Source organism: Hibiscus syriacus, unplaced genomic scaffold, assembly GCF_006381635.1.
Source record: "Hibiscus syriacus cultivar Baekdansim isolate YM2019G1 unplaced genomic scaffold, ASM638163v2 tig00112259_pilon, whole genome shotgun sequence".
Lineage (NCBI taxonomy): Eukaryota > Viridiplantae > Streptophyta > Magnoliopsida > Malvales > Malvaceae > Hibiscus > Hibiscus syriacus.
In genome coordinates this window covers 304,793-331,314 of record NW_024063287.1, presented here as the reverse complement: position 1 = coordinate 331,314, position 26,522 = coordinate 304,793, and the positions used below count along the sequence as shown (strand labels likewise).

Here is a 26,522-nt window from a genome sequence, read left to right as displayed (position 1 = left end):
TTTTGAAAGAAAATGAAACTTTAAGTACTAAAACGAATCAAAAATGATAATTTAAGTACTAAACACGTTAAGTTTTTAATGACAGAATTTTAAAATGAAACAAAAAGTAAACTTTATATATTATTTTGAAAAAAATGTAAGTTTAAGTATTAAAAATATCAAAATTAATAGTTTAAGTACTAAATACATAATTTATCATAAATATAAAATATTATTTATTCAAAGGTTTTAAATACTTTAATAATAAAGGTTCATATACTCGAATATTCGATACTTGAAGTCAAAACTTCAAAAGATAACAATAAATCTCTTAATCATTAAAACACTTAGTTTAAAATCCGAAAAATCAAATTACGAGTTTAAAATTAATTTCATTTCAAATTATTGGTTTATTATGATTAATTTCAGATTCCTACCAGAATTAACAAGTCTACCAAAAGTAGAAATAGAATGTAGCAGATAAAGATTTAGGGTTAAATTTTAATTCTTTTTTCATTCATCTCAAAGATGAAAAGGGTCTTCATTTACACCACTTCAAATCCTTTCTCCCTCCTCCTACAAAAGAGAGCAACTTACCCTTAAACACTCCATCAGCCAATACTCAAACCCAACTTGACTTTTTATTCCGAATCCGATTCCATATTAGTATTTCCCATTGCCTTCAATCCTCTTGGACTCTGAAAACATTAGAAAAATATTCAAAATTTGAGTTCCAACAAAATGATTATTTTTGTTTAAAATATGGGTGCCGGCCAATAAAATTTTATGTTATCTGATTCGGATTGCTAAGCTAACATATCAAATACCGATTGGATAATATGAATGATTTTAATCCAAGTAGAATTGTACTGATTTGATACCTTCTTTGAGATTTTCTTCTCCCTGACCTCGTATCGATCGAGGGTTAAATCACATAGCCACGCCCCCGGACTTACCAACTGCACAAAAAGAAAATCTTCCATTAAAATTTCAGTGTCTGATTTATTAATCGAATTAGATATTACCTAAATTGTACCATGATTTGGAAAGACAAGGGGGAAAAGGAATAATAGTTGGTGCTTTGTGTTTTTTATGCATCACAACGTGGTCCACCCTGGCAAGACAAATTATTCAACCATGACAAAAAGTAAACCCTACAATAATAGCGTATTTACATAAATGCCCTCCCGACAACGAGGTGTCTCGGCCAATTCAAACCGGTTCGAAGGTTCAAGTCTTCCTAAATAATAAGAAACCCATCTAACCGTTTTTAATTTATTTTATTATTTTATAAGAAAATATCTATATGGTTATGGGTCACAGCCTTTGCAGTCAGTCCTCATCCACTCATTGAATGACACGTACACGATTATGTTACACTCACTGTCACTTTACCTCTCTAAAAAGGTTTTCTTTTTCTCTTTTTTTCGTAGGAAATTGAGGAAGCCATTATTTGACGTAAAATTCACGGGTAGTAGTTCTCTACATCATCTATAAGACTATTTCCCAAATCCAAATAGTAAATTAGTTTATATTTTCAAATCAAAATCTGCTCTAATATAATGACTAAATACTCGATTCAATTTTCAAATCATGATTCAATTCAAGGAAAAGAGTAAGAGGGACTTACGTTGAGCGTCCGTTGAATAAATTTCGCTCGCTTTTTGGGTCTTTGTGGCAGCTTAGATCCTTTGATGGCCATGAAATCCTCTTCCTTCTCTTTATTCGTCAAAGCAATCACGAATTTCGGTGGCCAAACGATGGGCGCAGTAGCAGCTGCTGCCTCGCCGCTTCCTGAAGAGGAGCCTCCCTTTTTGCTATCATGAGCCATGTCAGAAGATGCCGCTGATTTGTTGTTGTTGTGGCTGCTGCTACGGTGGTGGTGGTGGTGGTTATTGTTATTGTTATGGTTGTTACCACCCACTCTCTTATCGTGCGCACCCCTATCTGGTGAAGAGAATCCCCTTACAGCTCCGTTGCTTTGGCCTCTCATAGCACCGGAATTCTCAGAGTTCCTGGAAAAACATTAACAAAACAAATTCACATATAAGAATCATAAGGTAAAAAATAAAATTAAAAAAAATGATTTGCGGTAAGTTTTAGAAAGTAAATAAAAAAAACGTTTAGCTGTAAATTTCGAATTTACAAATATAACCTCGGGAGTAATCTATAATACTTAAATGGTGAGACTATGAGATTTTGGGTTTTAAATAAGAGTTGTTAAAGTTATGGAGAGGATAGAAAAGAGTGGGTCTAAAAGGAACGCAGGTGGTTTTTTGGCCGTTGGATTAAATCCATTTTTTTCCTTTACGGTGGATTAAGGTTACGTGTTGAAGTATGTATGGGCTGAAGAGGTTTGGTGATGTAGGCATGTGGTCCAAGGACCCCACGGATACACATGGCTGGGATCAGGTGGTGTAAGGTGCAGAGACATCAAACAAGAGGAACAACAATTGTCAAGTGTCAAGTAACTCAACCAGTATAAGCAACATCCACTACTAAACATTAGTAGGCACCAAAAGAGTTAAAAACAAAAAAATTCTCAAAAGAAAATACAATAATTCAAATTTTCTCTTGACAAACAATCTTAATCCATCATCAATATATGACGATAGATTAAGATCATGTCTAAGAAAAATTAAAAGTTTGATGATAGATTAAAACTGCTCGTGCGACATAAAAATCTCGATCAATATACCAAACAATAATACTAACACAATAATTTAACATGTTGCTTTGCTAAAAGATCTTAGGGAATATAATATGTTCTATTAAAGGAAGATATAATCACTAAACTAGACCTACCAAAAACAATAAGAACCCTAAACACGTTAGCATCAAAGGAAAAAAACTACAAGAAGTTCTAAAAAAAACACACAATAATTAAAAAAAAAAATCCAAATGATCTTAATCTATTGTCATATATGAGGACAAATAAGATCACTTTCGAAGGAAAAAACTAATTGTATGACGACAGACTAAGATCACTTTTGAAGAAAAAAACAAATAGTATGACGATAGATTAAAACCATTTGCGAGAAACAAAAAGCTCAATCAGTATATCAAATAATAATCCTAATGAAAGCTAGAACCATCTTCTTCTTGTTTACCATGTTGCTTTGCTAAAGGATTTACTATATAATCACTAAATTAGATCTACCAAAAAACAATAAGAACCCTAAACACAGAAGGCGCCATTTCCATAAACTCACCATGAGTTTTCTTTTATCCTCCAGAACCATACACTGGCGCCCACCTGACCAATTGGAGAGTGCACAAAACTAATCCATCCCTGAATATGCATCAATCATATAATGTTATTTTTATAGAGAAAGAGGCCCATTAAATGCATTCACCAACTAGTCGACAGGCCCATCTGGAAACATCTAATCTAAATTCGTGTAGGTTCTAGGAGTGTGGCAATGGCAGCCAAGTGTGAAAGCTTATCCATTCTTAGAACAAACCTCTCCACTACTAGGGAAAAAAAAGTAAAATCAATATTTTAGCCAACCTTTGATCAGATCCAGCTACTTATGCCCTCAAAAACATTGAGAATCTTTCTAGCAAGATCAGGAATGGCAATAGAGCCGAGAACCGGAATGAAAGCGGAGATCGCTTTATCCAACTCTGCACAAATTGGCATATCCGTAAATATTCATAACCTCTTCACACTTTTTTTACGGTCACTTCATCTCTTCTATTAATACATTCGATATTAGAAAATATATATATATATAATATATTGATCATACTTTTGTATATTATAGTTTATTTATATATTTATAGATGTATAAAAGACTACTAATCTGAATCCAACCCTCACTATAAGAATAATCTTCTCGATCTCATTTTTTTCTGTTAACAACGTCAAAATTTAAACTTTAAACCTGAAAATGATGAGATCTAAAGATTAATTCAATTATTTATTCTTAAATTATGACTCTTATTTTAAATAAATCTTTAAATTTTAATATATTTTAATTCCATCATTAAACTGTAACTCTAAATTTAAATTAGTACTCAAAACTTTTGAACATTTTAATTTTATTTCTAAACTATGAAAATCAATCTAAATTGATATCTAAACTTTTATATCTTTCAATTTCATTCCTAAACCTAAATTTTAATTTTTAAAACATATAATTATATAAAAATATATAATTTTATTTATTAATATGAGATGTGATTAACATATATCTATAGTTGGAAATGAAATTAGAATATTTAAAAAATTAAATAATAATTTCAGAATAAATTAAAAATTTTAAAACTATTTTATAATTTAAAATAAAAATTATAATTTTAAAACATGTGATGAAAGTAACTCGGATCTAAATCTTTAAAGTACTTTATCTCCCAATTGGAACAAAACACCTAACGCAAAAACGAGTGACACAATAAAACCAGACATAAAAAACGAACCGAAACCATCCGGTATTACCCCATCAGAAGGGAGCGTATGATACACGCGCCCAAAAGAAATGTAAAGACGTCAATTTTTTAGTACCTGAGAAAGCGCTGAGGTGGCGGAGCTTGAGGGGAAGCAGGCCGTTGACGGAGGTTAAAATACCCGTTCCCGTGATTATTATTGCTTGGCTGATTCGAAGAGTCCTTTTCGGCCCTCACAACTCGGCGGTCGACTCGAACCGTGGTTCGATTGACCGGTCCAGAATGATCGCCTTTGACTTGGAACTTCATACATCGCAGACGTTTCCGATTTCCCCATTGCAAAACGAAATCAGAAGACGACAACGTTTGCTTGGTCGGATCCGAGCTGGATCTTAACATTCCGCCGTTGACTCCGGCTCCGGCAGTTCTATCTCGGCTGTAGTTGGTGCTATTGCCGTTACCATTGTTATTGTTGTTTCTTAACGAGTCCTTCTCCATTCTTTTGTGTACACCTGTACCATCAAGAGAGAAAAATAAATTTTAATTTTGGAAAAAGCTTTTGATTCAATTTCAGAAATAAAGTGAAAGCGCCGATAAGGAAAAGAAAAAGATGAGATTAGGAGAATTAGGAAAAGAAAATTTCCGGGAAAAATAAAATAAAGAAGAGAAAGCAGCCAAACACTGGCGAAAAGTCGAAGATTAGTTAAGGAAGTATACGAAGAGAGATGGAAGAAACAAAGAAAGTGAAGCTGTCTTTGGTCGTAGTTCTTATTACCTGAGAAAATCACAGATTCAACATTCTTTAAACTATTAAACAAAAAATCAAAACGCTTTTTACAAGTGTTTTTCGGTTTTGACTTCCTCTAGGTTTCCTGGTAACCAAACGGGAAGTTATTGGCTACGCAGAAACGAGATTAGAAAAAAATGGAAAAAATCAACAGGATCGGGGAAACGTCAGAGCAAAAGAAATAAAAAAGTTTCTCAGTGGAGAATTAAGGAAGCGAAAATTAAAAACCAAACAAAATTTTCAATAAGAGGAAAATCTTAGCGGAACAGATCAAGTTCTTCATAAAATAGTTTGGAAATTTCCATTGAAACTTGTAATTCAAACTCCGAGAAAACGAAAACAAAATGAACAATACTTCCAAAGTGAAATTAAAATCTGAGATGTAACATTCTAGGAAAAACCAACTCTGTCAATCAAATCGAAGCTTGAGAAAACCAATTGGAAGAACAATGAGCGTTCTGGAAAAAATAAGAGGCTGAGGAGACGAAAACAACAACTCTTTTAAACAAAAAGTTTGGCGTATCAACGGCGACTCAATTATGTTGAGGTGGATTTAGAATCGGTATTCAGATGCTCAGATTCCTGATCTTATCTCATACCTGAAATCACTAAGCCTTAGCCGTTACAACTTTGCTTTAGTCTTAATGGTATAAACACAAGTTTACTTTGGATTTCAACAAAATAATGGCATTTGCAGCCTATTCTCCAGACTCATTCTAATCCTTTGAATATGACAGCAATTGATCTGCCAATCCGCAGATGAATTCGGTCCAAATTTCTCCAGAAAGAAGCTCTGTTATCTTCCAAATGTTTCTGTCAACCAAAAACAAAAACAAAATTATCTCCAAAGAAGAACATGGCGATAGTTCCAAATCTCTTGAACTTTGTTCACGGGCTTCTTTTTCCTTACAGATTCTCAGAAACTTCAACGAAATAAAAGAAATCTTCATGATTGGTTATCAGAACCACCAAAAACTTTCCTCCAATCTCTTCAATTGTTTCTGCAGAAAAGGCATAAAAAAACGAAATTTGTTGTTGACAGAGTTATCCATTGAATATAGACCAACGAGAATTCATCAGAATAAATCAAAATAGAAACAATCCCTGCTCTCGTATTATACACACCTCTAACAATTCCTCAAATTCTTCTCTCCTCCTCCCTCCCTCCCTTTCTCTCTCTCTCTCTCTCTCCTTTGTTCCGCTCGCTTCGTTCAGAAATTATATCCTCGACATTTATTTATATAAATTAACGCCAGTTTTTTTTTCTCGGGAATTTTCTGTTTGGTTCACGAGAAAGAAGAAGAAAGTAGAAGCATATCAGCAAAGAAGAAGAAAATGAAATTAAACAAAGAAATCATGAAACGAAATGCGCTCTTCCCTTCTGAATACCATTTCTTATACCTCTTCTCACCCTCCGTTACACTACAAAAGGTTTCTTCACCGAGAAATCCAAACCGTTCATCATTAATCCAACGGTTCTTATTGCATACCCTAAATTCGAACAAATAACTCCGTCTATCTTACAACTCCCGTTACGGGATTTTCTTACGTCAAATTGTAGAAAAAAAGTCTTTGTCTTATATGAATTTTCGAATTTAGGATAATTTAATAAATTTTAATATTTTTAATATGATAATAATATAGTATCTATGTTCGATTTTAAATATGATTAAAGTCGTTAGTTTAATTTGTTATTTATATATTATTTTGATTAAAATTATAAGTTTACATGTATAATAAAACATGTTATAAGATAATAAAATAAAGGTTAAAATTATAATTTTAGTTTTAAAATAAATCAGATACATACACATGATTTTATTTCATAAAGCATTAATTTTTAAAAGTTTATATTAAAAATTTAAAGATATAAAATTATATTATCAATAAAAATATCTAAATTATATGATTATTGAATAAGGATTGTGATCCCCTAATATCGCTCGATCCAATTTTTTAAACGTAAAATTTTTATTTTTTATATTTAATTTAAAATATATTTTTAAAAATATATCTTCTTCAAAAAAATTATCTATTTAACATTGTTAATAACTCTAAAAGTATTTTTTTTACTCTCAAAACGTAATAATAAATGGAGGCTAAATAATTAAAAATACATAATATAAGGACCTTCTATACAAATTGACCATGTTCTTGTCCCTTACTACTCTTAACTTTAACTCACGGCGTTAAAAGATCTAGCGGAATCTTCAAACAACGGAGGAATAATATATTTATTTAATTTTTCTAAAATAATTATTATTTTTTGTTTTATTTTAATTTTGTCTCTGCTGGGTGAGGTGGTGCTTAGCACAACCGCGCAACAAAGCTAACTATAGTTAGTTAAGAAAACCCTGGTTAATTGACTATGGTTAACTGTGTCCGGGTCGCCGGACCCGAATCCCTTCAACTTGTCGCTTGTAGGACAATTCCGTAACTCTTGGCTGACTTCTGAATCAAAGAGTAATTGTGCTTTCCCGACTTTATTATACTTTGTCTTTCATTATTTTACATTTTCTTTAATTTTTAATATTATCTAAATGTCTAGAGAAAGTTCAAGGAAATGTACCTACTTTATATATATTTTTTTGGTAAATTATATGTTTAGTACCTAAACTATCAGTTTTTATTTGTTTTAATATCTAAACTTTTAATTTTTTTCAAAATCATACCTAATATTTAGTTTTTATCATTTTAGTACCTCGTCGTTAAAAATTTAATGGACGGGCTGAAAGGACATAGCTCCGGTGGACGGACGATCATTCCGAAATGTGGAGCATAAGAGAATGACGAGTTGACCAACATAGTCCAATTTCAGGCCCATTGGACTGTTGACAACAGAGATTGGAGGATGAAGAAGTTGAAGAATTGATCGTCGATTTAGGGAGATGGAGGCATTTTATGGTGAGACGGAGGTCGGAATCACGTTCAAGGGGTCGAAAAGGTAAAGTCTGGAAATTTTGAACTTCATCAGCCGACGGAACAATGATCGACTGCTATAGACGCGGATACTAGCAAGCCGTTTAGATACTAAAGTAAAAACTAAATGTTAGGTATGATTTTGAAAAAATTGAAAGTTTAAGTACGAATACGGATCATAACTGATAGTTTAAATACTAAACTCGTAATTTACCTTTTTTATATTTTTTAAACCTTATTGGTAATTTGAAGTTTTAAAATTTATTTATTTAAGAATTTTGAAAAGTTTATTTACTAAAATATTTCGAGAAGTTTTAGAAAAATAAAATCAAATAATAAGTTTTGTTGTTTATGTTTTTAATAGTACGAGGTGATTATAAGATAATATTTAATATTATTTTACAACCCGACAAGATACACACATCTTGCAAATGTAACTATTTGAATCCGAAACTTTAAGAGAGAATAATATTCTATTTAACTATTTAAGCCGTTAGATAAATTCGTTATTATTTATCTTTTTATTTCACCCTTTATGTGTTTACATAAATCAAACATTCTAAAAATGAGAGATTTTAATTTCAGCTTAAAAAATTAGAATAGTTCTATCTTAGTCATTATAAAAAATACGAGAAGGTATATATATATCTGAATATTCTCATAACTTAGAATCAAACCCGATCAATATGAGATAAAAAAGATCATTGTCCAAACTCGACTCGACCCGAATCACACCTCACTTACTGAACTGCCCGTCTCTTGAACAGATCTACTTATAATGTACATGTACATAGGAAAAATGCATTAACACATACATACAACATCATTTAAGTTATGGTCTTTAATAGTTGCTAATGCCGCCGGGTACACTTTTATGCACTGAACCCTTTCTCAAGAGAATCCCAATGACTTTAAGGAATGTCGACTCAAGCTTGCGCAGATGTCTCGGCCATCTTTTCCGTTTGAATTCCGGCATTGCAAATGTTGGCAAAGGAACGCATGTGTTTCAGCCCATACTGTGACAGTGATGCGCATTGCGAGTCGAAGGTTTTCACCCGTGTCGACGAAAAGAGTAAACAGCAGGACCTTTAAAAAACAATGGAAGAGAGGCTGAGAATCAAGGTTAGTACCATTTCCTTAAGGCATTTCCAGTCATCAACAAGAGGTTGACCGGCTGGTCGAAAGGTCTTTAGAACTTCCGAGCCCCTTTCGATTCCGAATAACAGCTGGCCAATCAGTTTAACACTGTTGTCTATATGCATCCTATGAGACATGGCTTCCATAAACTGCTTTCGGGCTTCGACCTTCCTAGCCGAGCCATCGGGTGCTTTGCGATACTGCACAATAGGTTCGAATATAATTTGAGTGATACGGGTTCTAAAACCGGTATGTTCGGCTTTCAAATGTATGGAAATCATTACATTAATTCACAGTAAAAGCATCATATACGATTTAAGAGACATTGATACAGACCTTATCCCAGAAAGAACAAGATCAGCATCATGTTGATTAACAGTTTTTGTAGGCGGCACCAAGGAGTTCTCATAGACAAATGTGAAGTCATCGTTCACCAGATTCGTACCAAAGTATGCGAAGAGATGGTCCTTGATAATCCCTATATCGCCAAATTGCATGATATGAGAACCGTATTCCGAATTGTCGTTGTTAGCCCTCCGTTTCACCTGTAAAAGCCAGCCACATGAAATTTCACAACAAATCCCATTTCTTTCCCAGAAATGAAACTAAGTTGTTCATGCAAAATACGGATTTTAAAAAGGCCTTACGAGTTCGTATTGCTGGTGCAAAGTCTCGGTCCGCAGATTATGTATATCACTGCTCAACAGCAAACAGAAAATTGAACTGCATACCAACAGATGTAACTCAACAAGAATAAGATTTCCTAATTCAAGCCAGATGATACTTTGTGGATAAGAATACATCCACTCAATTTATGTACAACTGTCCCATTTTTTTTGGAAACCGACATAGACAATAAGCTTCAACGTCAAAGATCTTGTAATCCATTGTTCCAATGGGTAAATAGAAAGGACTTATATGTACCTGTCTTCCATCCAAGAAACACTGTACAAGTCTCCTAAGCAGGTCTCATACTCCGGGGGAGGACTAAGGTCCTCTCCGGGACAATAGGTTCCCCAGCTACTCTTGATTGCATTCGACGTCGTGGTTGCATAGATATTCAAACCCTCTGGAAGAAGCCCCTCAAAGATACTTCCAGACTCACAAGCTTCAAGATAGAATACCTACAAAGTTACATGTAGACAAGACATAAAAAACGGAACAAAATCGATCGATAATGATACATCGAAAATCGACATATATTAAAAACACAATTTATCAAGCTTTTATAGGTTCCCATCAAGTGCTTTTTCTTTAGAACATCATTCAATTCATCAGCAAAAATACTAGAAAAGGTAGGCATTCTGGATTAACGCATAATGAATCATGATTCCTTAGGAACTCTACAAATCGATATTTCGTTTCAAGCCAAAAAAACATGCTAGGATCGTCGAGGAGCCAGCTAAAGAGAACTAACCAAGAGCACCAGGACCCCCATGGTCAGAGTAAAAAGTGAAAATATGATCACTGGGGCTACTATCTACAACTTCGCCACTACCACCAGTGATGGCAGATTTGTTTCCAAGGATAGCAGCAAAAAAGTTGTTAACAGTAAAATTTTATCCAGTATAATCCTGCAAAAGAACACAAATTAGGCAATGGTAAGAATCAGAAATTGTAACAGTTTATAATATCTTTAAAAGAAATTTACAAGTAACAAGAAGAACACACCTTTGGAACTCCCTTGTAAACAACATTACCATGAAGACTGTTGATGATGATTCCTTGACTAGGGTTTTCTTCATTGTAGGCAATATCATCATACATAAAAACAATGATATTTTCCTCTTTCAGACCACCATTTCTTAGCACTTGATAAGCATGGCAGACATCAGCCTGAAACAGATGAATTAGCATCCATATGAAAAAAAATTAAAAGACCCATCATTCATTATGTTACGAATTACGAAAAATAACAAGTAATCGATCACAACGTACCGAAACAGAATTCGAGTCGCAATCACTAACTGAATATGAATCAAAATCATTAACTTCATCATAAAATTTCCCAAAACAGTAACTTTAATGAAGTGGAGTGGCCGTTAAAACATGATCACAAGCATCTTGGGGAGAATTTATGACTTGATGCCTGCAATTCCAATATCCATTAGATCCAGCTATCAAGACCGCCCATCTCGTGCCCTCAACTTCATCGTTGTCGCCCCATGGAAGAATTTATAAGCTTCAGACGGTAACCGGAGCACGTCGCCGGTAACATCTATACCGGCTGAGACAATTCCGGCCATCGACAACAAGATTAGAATCACACCAGACAAGAGAGATACCATGATTTTTTATGATTACACAAAATTCAAGATATTTGCAATTAATATGTACATGGCAAAGTGCAACGTAAGATTAGAATCACACCAGACAAGAGAGATACCATGATTTTTTATGATTACACAAAATTCAAGATATTTGCAATTAATATGTACATGGCAAAGTGCAACGTACTGGACCCCAGAGCTATTATATATCGAATTTCCACATAGATGCTTGATTGCATCTCGGACGTCGATGTTGGTTGTTGAAAATTATAAATTTTGTTTAAATGATAGGTAGAGTTTTTAATTATTAAATATTATATAATTTTATTTTATTGAGTTTTTAATTATTAAAAGTTACGAAATGATCACTTGACTATCTATATATTTTAAATTTATCTTTTTAATTAAAAATGATGGCAAGTGGAATTCGAAGAGGATATTATAAAGTATGATACTAGGGATGTAACCATATTATAGATGGGAGGGGCAATGCCCCTAACTTTGATGGTATAATTACCTTTCAAGTCACTACTAGTTTTGAAACCATTACAATACCCTTGCCCCTTCTAAAAGTTTTTGGTATAATTATTTGTAAGACATGTTAGTTTTAAAATTAATGAAATTAAACTCTGACCCCAAATTTTTTTGGTTTAATTACTTTTTAAGACCTTTAAATTTTAAAATTAGTGAAATTAAATCATTAGTCTCTTAATTTTTATTGTTTAATTACTTTTTAAACCTTATTTGTTTTAATGTTAAACAACTTGCCCCCTCATAGTTCAATCCTCGCTCCGTTCCTCTATGATCCCATAACCTTAAATAACTATACAGCTTAAACGGTTATGGGATCAAATTTTATCATATTCCAGTCAACAGGTTAACATTTAGTTCAGACGATTTTTATTTTTTAACGGAAAATTATGAGTTTGAAAGATACTAATATCCAAATTATTGATAAAAGAAGATTGGTTAGGTATAGTTCTAAATGGTCATTTATGACTATAATGGTAGGAAACAAGTGGCATAATCTCTAATTTATTGGCAGGTATTGTCATACTTATATATATATATATATAATAGATCGAATTCGATCTGATTTTTATAATATTAATTTAAATCGAGTTTTAGAAAACCGGATGAAGGCCCACTTGAACTTCATGGGCTTCTATTTTTCCCTAAAAATGAAAACCCAGAATCGGCTCATAGCTATTCAGCTGGGCTAAAATCCATCAAATCACAAGAAAACAATGTAATTATTCATATTTCATACCCATTTTAATTCAGAACAGAACATAAACATCCTCTAACAAAAGCACGAGTAGCAGCAGTTCAAGGAAACCTGAAATTCCAAATAATACCCATCTTCTGCATGGCATTTCACCTGAGAATTGATTTATTTATTCGTAAGTAGCCCGGAGTCAACTCCCGATATCTCCTTACTTGGACCACCAATGGAGGAAATCCTTGCGCCTGTTGATCTTTTTCTGCAATTGAAGAACTCCATACAGTAACGCCTCTGCAGTGGGTGGGCAACCAGGAACATAGATGTCGGCGGGGACGATTCTATCACAACCTCTAACAACTGAGTACGAATAGTGGTAGTAGCCACCACCATTTGCACAACTTCCCATTGAAATCACCCACCTCGGCTCGGGCATTTGGTCGTAAACCCTGCAAAGATTACAACATCGTCAAACAACCAAAGCCTGATCACATTTCTATTGCGAAGACTGGAAAAACAAACAGGAAATACGAAGGAAAGCAGGAAGAAGTAGAGATAGACACGGTGTTGGTCTTTGCCAAGTCATTCACAAGCAACAAACTTCAAAATGAAAAATCTCTATTATACATCACCAAGCAACAAAATATGGCAAATGCTACTAAGAATCACAAAATTCGAAGCAGGGAATGAGATACAAGCAAGGGTAAGAGCATTATAGACTTACAACACCGTCCTCAAATTACCAAAAAGCCTAATCAAATTTGTATTCACGGAAAACTGGGAAAACAAACAGGAAATATGAAGGAAAGCAGGAAGAAGAAGTAGAGACAGATGCGGTGTTGGTTCTTTGCCAAGTCATTCACAAGCAACAAACTTCAAAATGAAGAATCTCTATCATACATTACCAAGCAACAAAATATGGCAAAAGCTGCTAATAATCACAAAATTCGATACAGAGAGTGAAATACACATACAAGCCAGGGTAAGAGCATTATAGACTTATAGTTGTATTTTTTTAACTCAACTCCGAGAACAAATCAAAATGTCAAATCACAATAGAACAACAAAACTCTTGAACATCCCAGTCTAACTTCACCTTACGAGACTAAATTACAAGCCAAACATGCCATGTAAGTTAAACAGAACAAACATTGACGTATTTTAATATGTTCATAATAATTACAATCTTCTTCGTAACACACCAAGTTCCGTTCAGTCACAGAATTTTATCCATGGAAACTTGAGCTTCGGCTTTAAGAGGTGTTTGGTCAACCAAGCTAAGGGCATAAAAAGATTACAGATAGAAAATGATGGCAATCATAGTTCTCAATGTTCTTAACTCTTCAAAAATTCCCCCAAAATCTAATGCATAATGTTTAAGAAGACACAGCCCCAGGTTGCTTTCGGTTCATTCTCAACTTCTCAAATATTCCCACCAAAAGCTCCATCAATTTCAGAGAAATAATTATATTCATTGTTTGAAAATTGCTCTCAGAATAAATCAAAGCAAGATTTCGAAATCATCAAATAAATTCAGTCACAAATTAAGTTATAAATTCATCCTAGGCACAAATCACAGTGGATCCACGAATTAAATTTTGCAATTATGCCTTCACTTAATTAACCTAAAAAATCAACGAGCTATAGAAAGTTGGGACTGCAACAATTCAGTCTCGAAAACACCCAAATCTAACATAGAGATCAAACAAAAGTATTATTAGATCGAATATCTCAAAGAACCCCTAAGAAATGGAATTAAACAATACTTGCGGAGAGCAGGGGCCATTTTGTTAGTGAGAGTTCCGGCAACGATCACGCAATCGGATTAGCGAGGGCTAGGCCTGAAAATTACACCGAAGCGATCGAAGTCATAGCGAGAGGCACCGGCGTGCATCATTTCCACGGCGCAACAAGCGAGGCCGAAGGTCATGGGCCAGATGGACCCACGACGGGCCCAGTTTAAGAGGACATTGACCTTGGAGATCACGTATTCGGCCGGCTTGGAGAGTCCATGTCCGGAGGTTGTCGGCGGAGAAGGGCGGGCGTATGTGGATGGGGTGGCGGGGGAGGAGAGAGACGGGGCAGTGGTGTGAATAGAGAGTGCACGTTGTACGGAAAGGAGGTGGGGAGGCGGTTGGCGGTGGTTCGGGTGATTGAAGCCATGTCACGGCGGCGATTTCTAGATTTTGGCTTTGGAGAGGCCAAGAGATTTGGAAGTTCTAAATTTTAAGTGACGATCTCTCTCAGGTTTATTGTTTTATGTTTCCTGGTGTTTTAAAATGGCATTGTTGTCAAGGTTTGTTGGATAGCACGTGTTAGATTACAAGTATATCAGTTTATAATTCGGGTCGAGCCGGTATGTGATCCGATTTTATAAAATGGTAAACTACATAAATAGTCACTAATGTTATGGTAATTTTCATTTTCTCCACTTAAGTTTCAAAACTAATGAATTGGTCACCAACGTTATTAATGGTTGTGGGATACTACGTGTTATTAGATTACAAGTATATCATTTTTTTCCTGAAGGGACTTGTGTGTATGATTATCATCGTCATGCAAACAAGGCTTTTCTGATTTTCTCATTCATCATCAATTTCTCCACCTTTGGGGTCGGGATGGTTAGAGAAAGAATCTGGTCTCATCCTTTAAACAAGAAGTTTAGAGCTCTTCCTATTTCGTTCGCAATCAATGACACCATCTTTTTCGGCACAAACCTTTGTGGATATCCGATGAAGAGTTCTGGCCGGGAATGAGTTGGAAGAAAGAAAAAATACTTGTATTTTAATTGCTGACGAGATTTCTTGTTCCGTCCCATGCACAATCTTAAAGGTTGCATTCCAGATTTCCAGAGATATGAGATGAATGGGTGGAGCTGTTGGGGATCTCCAACATCAACCGGCTCACTGACGGGCTTGCTACTATGAAATCCAAATGCGCCATTAGGCGGTGGATCAAACTCAAAACCAAGTAGCGGACATCTTCTTGATAGCTGCCTCTTAAGTCTTAAGTGCAGTAATAGCAGGGTTTTCACTTTCACCCTTAACCTTGCTTTTAGCCATCCTTGTGTTTGCGTTTATTGGTAAAGTTGCTCCGTCATTTGTTTTTGTCCTTTAATTCTAGGGATCCACCATTTCAACCAATGCAAAATCTGGGTTTTCGATTCTACAAAGCTCCTTTTACAATTCTAACTTTGTTTTGGACATTATGTTTACGTTTTTCAAGAGATGGAGAAAGGGGGATTGCTTGTTGTTGGTTTTGGTGGGTTCTCCCCCTTGTTCGTTCCAGTGCAAATTTTTGGGTAAACTGCCACATTTATCATTTTCTTTTGTATTTGTACATTTTTTCACCGAATTTAAAAAAGTTATATTTCAATCTATTACGTTATTGATTTATTAAATTCTAATTACTTACGTTATCGATTATTACATTTTGGTCACTGAATCGTTAACTATTGTTAGATTAATGTGATATGTTAGTAAAAAGAGATTAATCTTTAATTTAACCCTTAAACTTTAGATAGAATATTAATTTGACTATAAAATTTAGATAAAATATCATTTTGACCCCCTAAATTTTTAATAGAATATCAATTTGATCTCTTAATTCAATCAAAGTCTCCCATCGTCGGCCATCACTCATCATTCTCGTCATCCATATCCGATATTATTGGTAGGACGTGGACAATGGCCTTTGCGATTGTCGTATTTCGAATTGGTGCAATTATAGCTATAGTTCATACAAACGGGAGAATGATGGTGGGTGGAATTTTACCTTCTGTTTTTCGTAGGCTTTACACTTTTGTTTATCCCTAAGTCACGCAGAAGCGAGTTATGTGCTACTAAAAACACTTGAAAACGAGAAAAATGTATGACAGGTTAACAAAAATAGTAGAAGACGCTGGAATGTCTAATGGAGAGAAGAACGAAAAGAAAGTGCTCGTTTCCTTGAGGTTGCAAACCCAAACATTCGCTCTCAGGACCGTATGTAATAGAATATGCAATGGCCTTGTTATGATCGATAGCAAATCCACATTATTGAATGTGTTCATCGTGAAATACAAATTTTTTTCTATTAATTATCTGTAAAATTTTATTTGTACTCCCTAAGTTTAAAACTTGTGTTGTTAATATATGTGTACGTACCCTCAAAAATATTTTTCAATTCGTAATTGGTTGTCATGTGGTTCTTCTTTCTCTCGTACAATTACCATTGCCAGAATCTTTTTCCTCTTTACATTGTTGTCAGCACTTCTTTTCTCTTTGCTTACAAACGTGTTCCAGAGGCCAAAGGAAAATCGTTTGGATAATCATATCGAATGGCAAGGAAGTGAAATGAAGATGGGAGGCTCGAAGCATTTAGTACAGAAAGGCAAGAAATTGAAGATCGATGGTGCATTTTTCAAGGAGCTATCATCGTTCACCAACGTGCAAGTGTCGGATTATCTAAAAAGAATGCTTATTAGTGATGGCAACGATGATGGCAACAACTGATGTCGATGAATAAAATATTAATATTTTATCTAAAATTTAGAGTTTATAATGATATTTCATTTAAAGTTTAGAATTAAATTAGTATTCTATATAATTTACTGCTCAAATTAAAAATTAGTTCCTTTTAAATAATATGTTACGTAATCAAACTAACCATAGGTAACGGTTAAATGACCAAAATGTAACAATTGATTGTGTAAGTGACCAAAATTTTGATAAAATAATAATATAAGTGATTAAAATATAATATTTTTGAAGTTAGTAATGAAAGTATATAAATAGAAAAGATAAATGTTCAATTCAATAATTTACCCAATTTTTTAGTCTACTTAGTACCTAAACTTAAAAAAGAACACCACATAACACCGAATTCACACGTGGCTCTCTCCTAACCATTAGATAACCACACATCACCCCTTCCCAAAGAAAAAAAAAAGTGCATAAAAAATTTTATTCACCAAACTTTTTTCTTATTTTAATTCACGTCAATGGAAGGTGCCACGTAAGTGTAAATTCTTACACTTTTTTTTTTATTGTTAAACTTTGCTTTGGTCCAAATACTCAATCAAGTGATCAACTAATCATGTCAGCCCACATTGTATTAATTATTATTAATTGATTATCCTCAAAATTAACAACAAATTACATAGCTTTTTCAAAGGGTTGGTCCTTGATTTCTTTTACATATTAGTCTTGAAATTTAATATTCTTTCAATTTGATCCTTAAATTTAGATTTTTAATTCTCATGATGACACGACTCCTGAATTTAGGTATTGATGTGAAATAGTACCAGAATTTAACTCATCAAAAGAACTAAAAATCTAAATGCAACGTCTAAATGAGAAAAAATTAATACAATTACATATCTACATTATCAACATCATCTCTTCAGCTTTGCTTTTCTTTTTAAATTCTAGTATCAATCTTGGTCTTCATAAGTTGTCTCGTCCTTGCCCAAAATATGAACAAATGAAATATATAATGTCGATGATTATTTTGAAGAAAAAAATGGACAAAAGAAAATTAGGGACCAAAAAAATAAGTTATTAGATTTAAGGACTAAATGTTGATTTATCTTTTTAAAAACCTAATTTAAGGCCGTCTCGAAGAAGAGAAAACAAAAGGTAGAAAGAAGCTTCCTTTCGCTTTACACTTCATAAACATAAAGGCAAAGTGGCGAACATGTATACATATATGATATAATATATGTTTTCTTTTTAATGGATTCCATAGCTTGTCCTTTTCCCCATTTATGATCTTATCCTGTGTAAAATTTCAAACTATCCGGATATCATCCACTCATAAATTAAAATATAATATATTTAAATTCATATAATTTTGAATAAATAATATTAATATCAATAGAATTAAGATAAAATCAAAATAATATATTTGTAATTACTAAATTAACTCTAATTATTTTTAACTCTAATCAATATTAATTAAATTTTAACTCAATTAGTATGATTGTTGTCATATAATTTAAAGCACATAAATTCGAACAAATTTAAACACATATTATTCTTTTATTTAACATCATGTGTAATTCTAATATTTTTATCAAAATAAATAAAAATTAAAACTCGAAATCGTAAATTTATACAAATTTAATCTTTGGATCTGAACCTTCAAAATTAACCTCCAACATTAATCCTAAACCTAAATCTACTTATGTTAATATCAACTATTAATAAAGTATGTTACGAATAATAACAAACAATGATTAGTAATCAATTGTGAAATAAGAATAAGAAAATAAAAGAAAACGAGTTTTAGTGATAAATTATTTCGAGAGAAAAATCACAGACATAAAAGAACAAATTTATTACATCAATGATCAAATACACAAAAGATTGTAAGAGACGTTAACAAAAACTTAAATGTGTCACAATAGTGCACTTATTGAAACTTAAAAATTTTAAGGGGTGTTTGGATGGGGGAATGTGGGATTCCCATAAAAATGGAATCCATATTCCCCGTTTGGTTAGTCCTGTAATCCTATTCTCGGTAATGTAAGATTATTAATAATGAATTTTTTAGGGTATATTACCGGGAATGTCATTACCTCAATTTCCTTAGGTATAGTTGGATTATCGGTGTTTTGGACTAAAATGCCCTTAAATTTTTTTTTTTTTCAAAAATATCATTATTCTGTTATTGAATAATAAAAATTCTACGAATGTTAAATTACAAATTTATCCTTAAATTATTTTAGATTTACAAAAAAAAATCTATAATTAAAATTTTATATGAAGTTCAAGGGTTAAAATAAAATTTTACCCTTTCATTAAATTTTTTTATTTTTAATTTTGTAAAAAATACATAAATATTATAAATTTAATTTTTTTAAGAAAATATATAAATATTTTCAACTTGTAATATTATACAAATATATAATAAGGACAATTTGGTCAAATATACATTCCAATAATCTTTTATTCCTTTAACCAAACACGGTAATCTTACATTCATACTAAGCCAACCAAACACAAAATACAACATTCCAGTAATCCTATTCTAGTAATCTTACCTTCCCACTGGTAATCTTACATTTCAGTGATAATTTTATTCCGTAAACCAAACGCACCCTAAGTATATATTTATAGTTATACAGCACTCAAAGCCCTAAAACAATATTATAGTATCAATTCAAGAGTTTTCGTATCTATCGTATATCTTATTTTTTGTTTTTTTAATCAATTTCTTCATCAAACATATTATATCATAAACTTTTCAGGTTGAACTAAAAGAAATTCAAATTACAATCTTCAACAAAATATTATTAGTATATAACTTGTTAAAAAAATGAAAAATATAATTTTGTTAAACACAACAAATAATTTTTTATTAGATGATTATTTATGACTACGTACTAACCATCAAGTGTACACGGAAGATCTGAAAACTCGGCTCATCTCGTGGTCTCATGGTGTGAGTCGACTCAGTTGGACCACGACCGTGTGTCACCGTTCGGCGGTGATGGTGATGTTTACAAGAGCCAGGCTTTGGTCGTGAAATGTACAAAAAGACATATTTGGGGTGCGTGTAGTGTAATTGTAACAGATTCTTGGATAGCGTAGACTCGACAAAATTCACGTGTACTTGACTACAATCAATTCTTGCATTAATTGTGCTTCACATCAACTCACCTTGACCTTACTGGTTCACACATATATTTTTTTTGGATTAATTTCACACACACACACAAATATATATATATATATATTCAAATCTATCAATTGATATCAGAATAGAAGGTTATTCTCCCTAGAAATATAATTAAAATTTTTAAAAGTTTAAATACTAATTTAAAGTGTATATATATTGTCAATAGATAAATTTTTTTAAACAAATATTATTTTTGTAATCACTCAATCTAATCAATATATATATATATATATATATATATCATTATAATTATAAAATAAAAAAATTATTTCATTAATTATTAAATTTTAATATATGTATTGATTTGATCAAATTTTGAAAAGTTTCAATCTATCATCAATAATTGATTCATAAATATTTTTTAGAGTAAATACACATATATTAATAACATAATTTTTTATTTGGGATAGACATAAATAAAATCAACTAACTGAAATAAAATTTAAATTTCAAGATAAACATTTACCCCATATTAAATTAAACTGAGCATCCATTTTACTATTAATTTTTTATCACTATATTATTAAATTATTAACGGTTTGATGATATGACTGTTTCTTTCTAATTTTTGTAAACAAATTATTAGCTCTAATCGAACATTACTTTATAATTAAATTTAAATAAAAATTATTATTAATTATTAATCTACATTTGATTTAATCGATGCAAATTCATAAAATCTCCATTATAAATTGGCTCATATAAACCAAATAAACAACCCAATCATAAAAATTATATTAATTATTAATCTACATTTGATTTAATCGATGCAAATTCATAAAATCTCCATTATAAATTGGCTCATATAAACCAAATAAACAACCCAATCATTAAACAAATCTATAAAATAAGAAATAAAAAATGTTGGTTAATTTTGTGAGGTAAAATGTAAACCTCTAAAGGTTTGAGAATTTATTCAAAAAAAAAACCATAGATTATATAGTATTATGCACCAAAAGAAAAAGTAACGATAAGTAAAACAGATATGGTCGAAAATAAAAAATATATATTAAGATTTACATAAGAAATTTTAAGAAGAAAAACTATAGATAAAAGAAAAAAATTATTATAATGTCAAAACTATGAAGATATACGATTAAAGGGCTTAATACGAATTCTAAGATTTCATTTTACAATAACATTAATATATTATTTATTTATAGAGTTAATTACTTGATGAGGAAAAAAATTTAGTATTACAAATACTCTTATTTAATATAAGTTCTTACATTTAGTTAAAAACTAATAATTACAAGAGTTAGAATCTACTTATACGATATAAAACTTTTTAATTTTACACAGATTTAAGATCATTGAATGTATAAAAATAAATGAATGAGACCGACTCATTGTTTTTTTTCTAATTAATATATTTTTATTTATTATTGTTAATATCATTTATCTATTTTTACTATTTAAATGATCATAAATCTATAAAAAAATTTTAAGAGTTTTGTATTGTATAACATGATATTATCCCTATAAAAGATTTAGTTACATATATATTGAATGTACAACCAAATCCGTACTGTAAGAGCTCCTCTCCCGCATTCCCATTCAAGATTAACGATGAGCTTCAACCTCATATCATTTTTTTCTTTGAATTCAATTATTTTGTTAAAACATATCAAATTATAAGATTTTAAAATTAAATAACAGAACTCGAGCCATAAAACTTACCAATATTTATTTTATATTTAGAAAATTAAAATCAAAATCTGGCTTAATAATAACATATATTTTAATTTTATTTCTTTTATAATAACGTGATGTAGAAATAAAGGTTTTATAAAATTGAGTAAAACGACATGAAAGCGGTACGGAGACGGACTCGTAGCGGGGGTTACTGTCGGCCATTGGTTGAGTGGTAATGACAGATACCAACTTGAGCGGAAAACGATGTCGCATTTTTTGCATGAGATGAATTTCTGATGTGGTTGATTTGGGCCCCATTTTAGTCAACGATGTTTCAACTGTTGGATCCAACGGTTGACAATAACCTAGAAAAAAAATGATAAAAGGAATAAATATCAAAATTATACACCAAGTTATCGTGATATAAGAATTTTGATTTAGTGTTATTATAGACATGCAATTTTTCTTTGATTTTGATTCGACTGTACATATAAAATTTCAATGTTTGAATGAGTGGACATAAATAAAATTTTAGGATGGACATTATAAATAAAATAAATAATTAATCAAAAAAAATCAAATTTTAAGATAAATACGAACCTACCTAGAATATATGTGCATCCACCACGGTCTATAACTTAGATATATTACAAGAACTAAAATATGACTTAGTAGATTTAACGGCTACTGCTTAGGTCAAAACTGAGTGTTCAATTTTGAAAAGTAGATGGACTAAAACGGACTAAATTAGAGAATAGAGATTAAATCCACCAGTTTTACATAGTACAGGAACTAGTAAAAGAAATTGACCAAGAATAAAATACGCTGCTTAAAAGGTAAACAAGTAAATTGGGAAAGCGATGAGGTCAATATCGTAAAATGTAGGGAACTGTCGGCCTCTAAACTGGGGTTAAATAGACTCGAGACCCGGGTTACGAGTTACCCTTGTGAGTTACGAGTTTTTCCTCTGACTCTGAGTCCTGGAGCGTCGGTGACTCGGCCAGAGTTTACCACGAGTTAAACTTGTATTTTCGAAGATAAAGATTAAAAATATATTAATCTGAAGAGAAAAGACGGAGGGAAATTTGGTATATAAGGAATGGAACCCAATTCTAAAAATGCGTCTTCGTTTTGGTTGTGAGAGGGGAAAATGGCAGATTCTAGCGATTCGGTTTCCATTGATATGGAAATAATCTCTCTAGGCGGCAAGGTAATTTGCATTGATGTTTTACCTTCCTGTTTGGTTACTGAGAAAATGCGGGAATTGAAGAGAACGTAAAGGAAACAAAGCTTAATGCAGCAGCTATCTATATTTTCTTTAGCTAAGCTGGATTATTCTTCAATTTCTTGTTTAATTCCCTGTTTTAAGCTATGTAGCTTATATTTTTAGGTTTTATCCTTTGATTCTTCTTTTTTTCCTCATTTTAGAAGTACCCAGATGGATTAAATTCAATGATATTTTGAAACTATAATGGGTTTTACCCCCAGTTATTTGCTTCATGTGCAAGAAGATCAAAATTTCCTGAGTTTGGGCGATGAATAACATGCTTAGATGATCAAAATTGTATTCTGATTAAAGGATTTCTGCTGCACATGCTAGCTTTATCTAGTTAGAATATACTTAACTCGGGATATGCTTTTGAAACATTTCTAATTTTGTAGCAAATAACACTTAAGTGAGTTGGATTTTCCTTAGCTAATAATAATAGATCATATATTGTAATTTTCTGCTGTAGTTATTTGTTCAAATCGAGGCGTTTTTTCCGGTTTGATAAATGAATAACAACGCATTTTTAAAATCTTTCTGCAGGAGTACCTTGTGAAAACTCGCCTCGGTACGGTTTCTGTTGTTGTGTTTGGAGACCAAGATAAGCCGGCTCTTGTTACCTACCCCGATTTAGCTCTGAATCGTAAGTAATTCAGAAAATTTATTGTTTCTTCGATTTTCGTTATGCTTCCTTCCTCGTGACAAAATATTTGCTTCAGAGTCTGTAAAAATGGATCTTGGTTTTTGTTAACAATTTGGCTTTTATCTTTGCATGCTGAATTTTCTCCTTAAATATAGATACATTTGTGTTTTCATCATAGTGCATGGGACATTGAGGCTGTAATGCTTTCAATCCGAAATATGTTGGAAATTCATGATCTTATTTGTAACATTTTTGTACTGACCAGATCATTTCATACGGTGATAGGTTTCGTATTTCAAATCTTTTAATTATGTGACTTTGTGCAGATATATCCTGTTTCCAAGGCTTGTTCTTTTGCCCAGAAGCTAGTTCCTTACTCCTGCACAACTTTTGCATATATCATATAAGTCCTCCTGGGCATGAGGTCAGTTCTATGAATGTTTTAATTAGCTTTTCTAATCTTCCTTTTTCGGTTAAGTCCTATAATTCACACCTTTCTTATCGGAACTTCCTTCAAGAAATATTGCAGTTGGGAGCTGCCCCGATCGGTTCCGATGACTTTATTCCTTCTGTTGATGACTTGGCGGATCAGATTCTTGAGGTTCTCAATTTTTTCGGGTAAAATATAGTTTCATCATTGCTTTATCTTTCCAAGTGTATCTCTTTTGCTCTAGACATTTTATGACACATTATGTTGTCACGGTGGCTGGTAATTGGTGTGCTGTAGTTGTCTGAAAATGATGCAAATTGAGGCACCTACCACCCTTTACATAATTTCTTAAGCTGTCGTCATCTTTAATATATTATCACCACTAATAATCTATATTGGAAAGGAAGGCAAGGAAGTTGATGTTCCTTATCTTTTAACTCTTCCTTTTTTAATGGTTTAACCGCAGGCTTGGTGCCGTAATGTGTATGGGAGTTACATCTGGGGCATATATTCTTACCTTATTTGCGGTAATTCAACTATCTTGGCATAGTATGCTAATTTTTTTCATTTCAAATCTCTCTTGAAGTTGAAAATAATTATTTATGCTTTCTTTTTTCCTCAATAGATGAAATACCGACAACGTGTCCTTGGGTTAATACTCGTTTCACCCCTCTGCAGACTGCCTTCATGGACAGAATGGTTGTTGAATAAGGTTCCTGTTCTAGACCATTTTAGTTTTGCTTAGGTCTTAGGGGTTAAATGATTACGTGCTTAGATAGATTTTTGTATTATTTCAGGTGATGTCAAATTTGCTTTATTTCTACGGCATGTGTGGCATGGTGAAGGAGTTATTGCTTAAACGATACTTCAGTAAGGTATTTTCTGCTTCAAAAACTTGTCCCGTTTCCTTTTATTTTGTGTCTAGAACTGGACTAATTGAGTGATGAGGTTGCAAATGACAATTGCAGGAAGTTCGTGGTAGTGTTGTAGTACCGGAATCCGATATAGTTCAGGCATGCAGAAGAGTTAGTTCTTCAGCTTGTTGTATTCGACTTTTATATGCTATTCAGTTGACTACTTGTACGAAATATGATGGTCCGTCTCACGGCAATTTTCTGACACAAATAGTGTTTTTTCCACCCCTGCAGTTGCTCGATGAAAGGCAGAGTATAAATGTTTGCCGATTCCTTGAAGCAATGAACGGGTAAGCCCATCTCATGCGGTTGCTTTCCAATGCGAGCATGCTGTTACTGCTTTGATCCAACACCGATGTCTTATTGACCGTCTTTCAGGAGACCTGACCTTAGCGAAGGATTGAGAAAACTCCATTGTCGTTCGCTAATATTTGTCGGGGAGAACTCTCCGTTCCATTCCGAGGCTCTTCACATGACATCGAAATTAGATAGAAGATACAGTGCCCTAGTGGAGGTATGTTATAACATCATACAACCAACTTTTTCAATGAAATAACAATCTTGAAATGGTGTGGAACCTACAGGTTCAGGCATGCGGGTCAATGGTGACAGAGGAGCAACCCCATGCCATGTTGATACCAATAGAATACTTTCTAATGGGATACGGCTTATACAGGCCGACTCTAAGCATTAGCCCAAGAAGCCCTTTGAGTCCATCTTGCATCTCTCCGGAGCTCCTTTCGCCGGAAAGCATGGGCTTGAAGCTGAAACCGATTAAAACCCGGATTTCTTTGTAAGCTGGAGAGATAAGATGAGAGAGAAACTGCAACATCACCTTTTTGTAATACATATATGTGTGTGTATACGTAAGGTGTGTAAATAGAGACGAAGTACAGACGGAAAAGGAGATATTGTCAATTCTTTTATTTGTAACCATTTTGTAAATTCCTGAGAATAATTATTTAGCAGAGTAACACTCAGTTTTTACTGATAATAACAATGTGCTCTCCATTTTCTATATATGGCGACCTCTCTGTTTTGCTTACTGTTGATGATCTCAATCATTGAATGAACCACACACACTACCTGTTTCAACTAAACATGGTGGGGTCTAAGAGGCTAATCATGGTGGTGCACTGCTGATCATCTGGCTGTGGAGTCAGCCATTGAAAATGGGTTTATGTCACTTTCCAGGGAATTGATAAGAAAAGCAAAGAAAAACCATTGGACCGGTTGCTGCCACAGTGTCACTGAAATAGTATTCTCTG

The 26,522-nt window shown here is 32.8% G+C and overlaps 2 protein-coding genes and 2 pseudogenes across 2 annotated transcripts; 1 reads left to right on the top strand and 3 right to left on the bottom strand.

The window, feature by feature from the left end:
• Window positions 1–451: 451 nt before the first annotated feature.
• LOC120176837 (homeobox protein 2-like) lies at window positions 452–6,158 on the bottom strand. Its single transcript, XM_039183151.1, has 6 exons — window positions 6,066–6,158; window positions 5,755–5,968; window positions 4,487–4,880; window positions 1,610–1,994; window positions 861–938; window positions 452–677 (listed from the first exon to the last, which is right to left on the bottom strand). The coding sequence occupies exons 3-6, from the start codon at window positions 4,864–4,866 to the stop codon at window positions 621–623; spliced, it is 900 nt and encodes a 299-aa protein (XP_039039082.1). The 5' UTR covers window positions 4,867–4,880; window positions 5,755–5,968; window positions 6,066–6,158; the 3' UTR covers window positions 452–620.
• LOC120176836 lies at window positions 3,355–11,537 on the bottom strand (annotated as a pseudogene).
• Window positions 11,538–12,716: 1,179 nt separating this feature from the next.
• Window positions 12,717–14,950, bottom strand: LOC120176849 (annotated as a pseudogene).
• Window positions 14,951–22,972: 8,022 nt separating this feature from the next.
• LOC120176844 (protein NDL1-like) lies at window positions 22,973–26,272 on the top strand. Its single transcript, XM_039183161.1, has 11 exons — window positions 22,973–23,210; window positions 23,811–23,910; window positions 24,237–24,334; window positions 24,440–24,528; window positions 24,807–24,867; window positions 24,966–25,052; window positions 25,138–25,215; window positions 25,309–25,365; window positions 25,489–25,544; window positions 25,633–25,768; window positions 25,839–26,272. The coding sequence occupies exons 1-11, from the start codon at window positions 23,151–23,153 to the stop codon at window positions 26,049–26,051; spliced, it is 1,035 nt and encodes a 344-aa protein (XP_039039092.1). The 5' UTR covers window positions 22,973–23,150; the 3' UTR covers window positions 26,052–26,272.
• Window positions 26,273–26,522: the final 250 nt, after the last annotated feature.

Coding starts and splice junctions, on each gene's coding strand:
- LOC120176837 (XM_039183151.1), bottom strand. CDS start 4,866: ATGGAGAAGGACTCGTTAAGAAACAACAATAACAATGGTAACGGCAAT. Junction 1,995..4,486: donor CCACCTCAGCGCTTTCTCAG/GTACTAAAAAAT, acceptor ATGTTTTTCCAG/GAACTCTGAGAATTCCGGTG. Junction 678..860: donor AGAAGAAAATCTCAAAGAAG/GTATCAAATCAG, acceptor TAATGTTTTCAG/AGTCCAAGAGGATTGAAGGC.
- LOC120176844 (XM_039183161.1), top strand. CDS start 23,151: ATGGCAGATTCTAGCGATTCGGTTTCCATTGATATGGAAATAATCTCT. Junction 23,211..23,810: donor TAATCTCTCTAGGCGGCAAG/GTAATTTGCATT, acceptor ATCTTTCTGCAG/GAGTACCTTGTGAAAACTCG. Junction 25,216..25,308: donor TTAAACGATACTTCAGTAAG/GTATTTTCTGCT, acceptor TGACAATTGCAG/GAAGTTCGTGGTAGTGTTGT.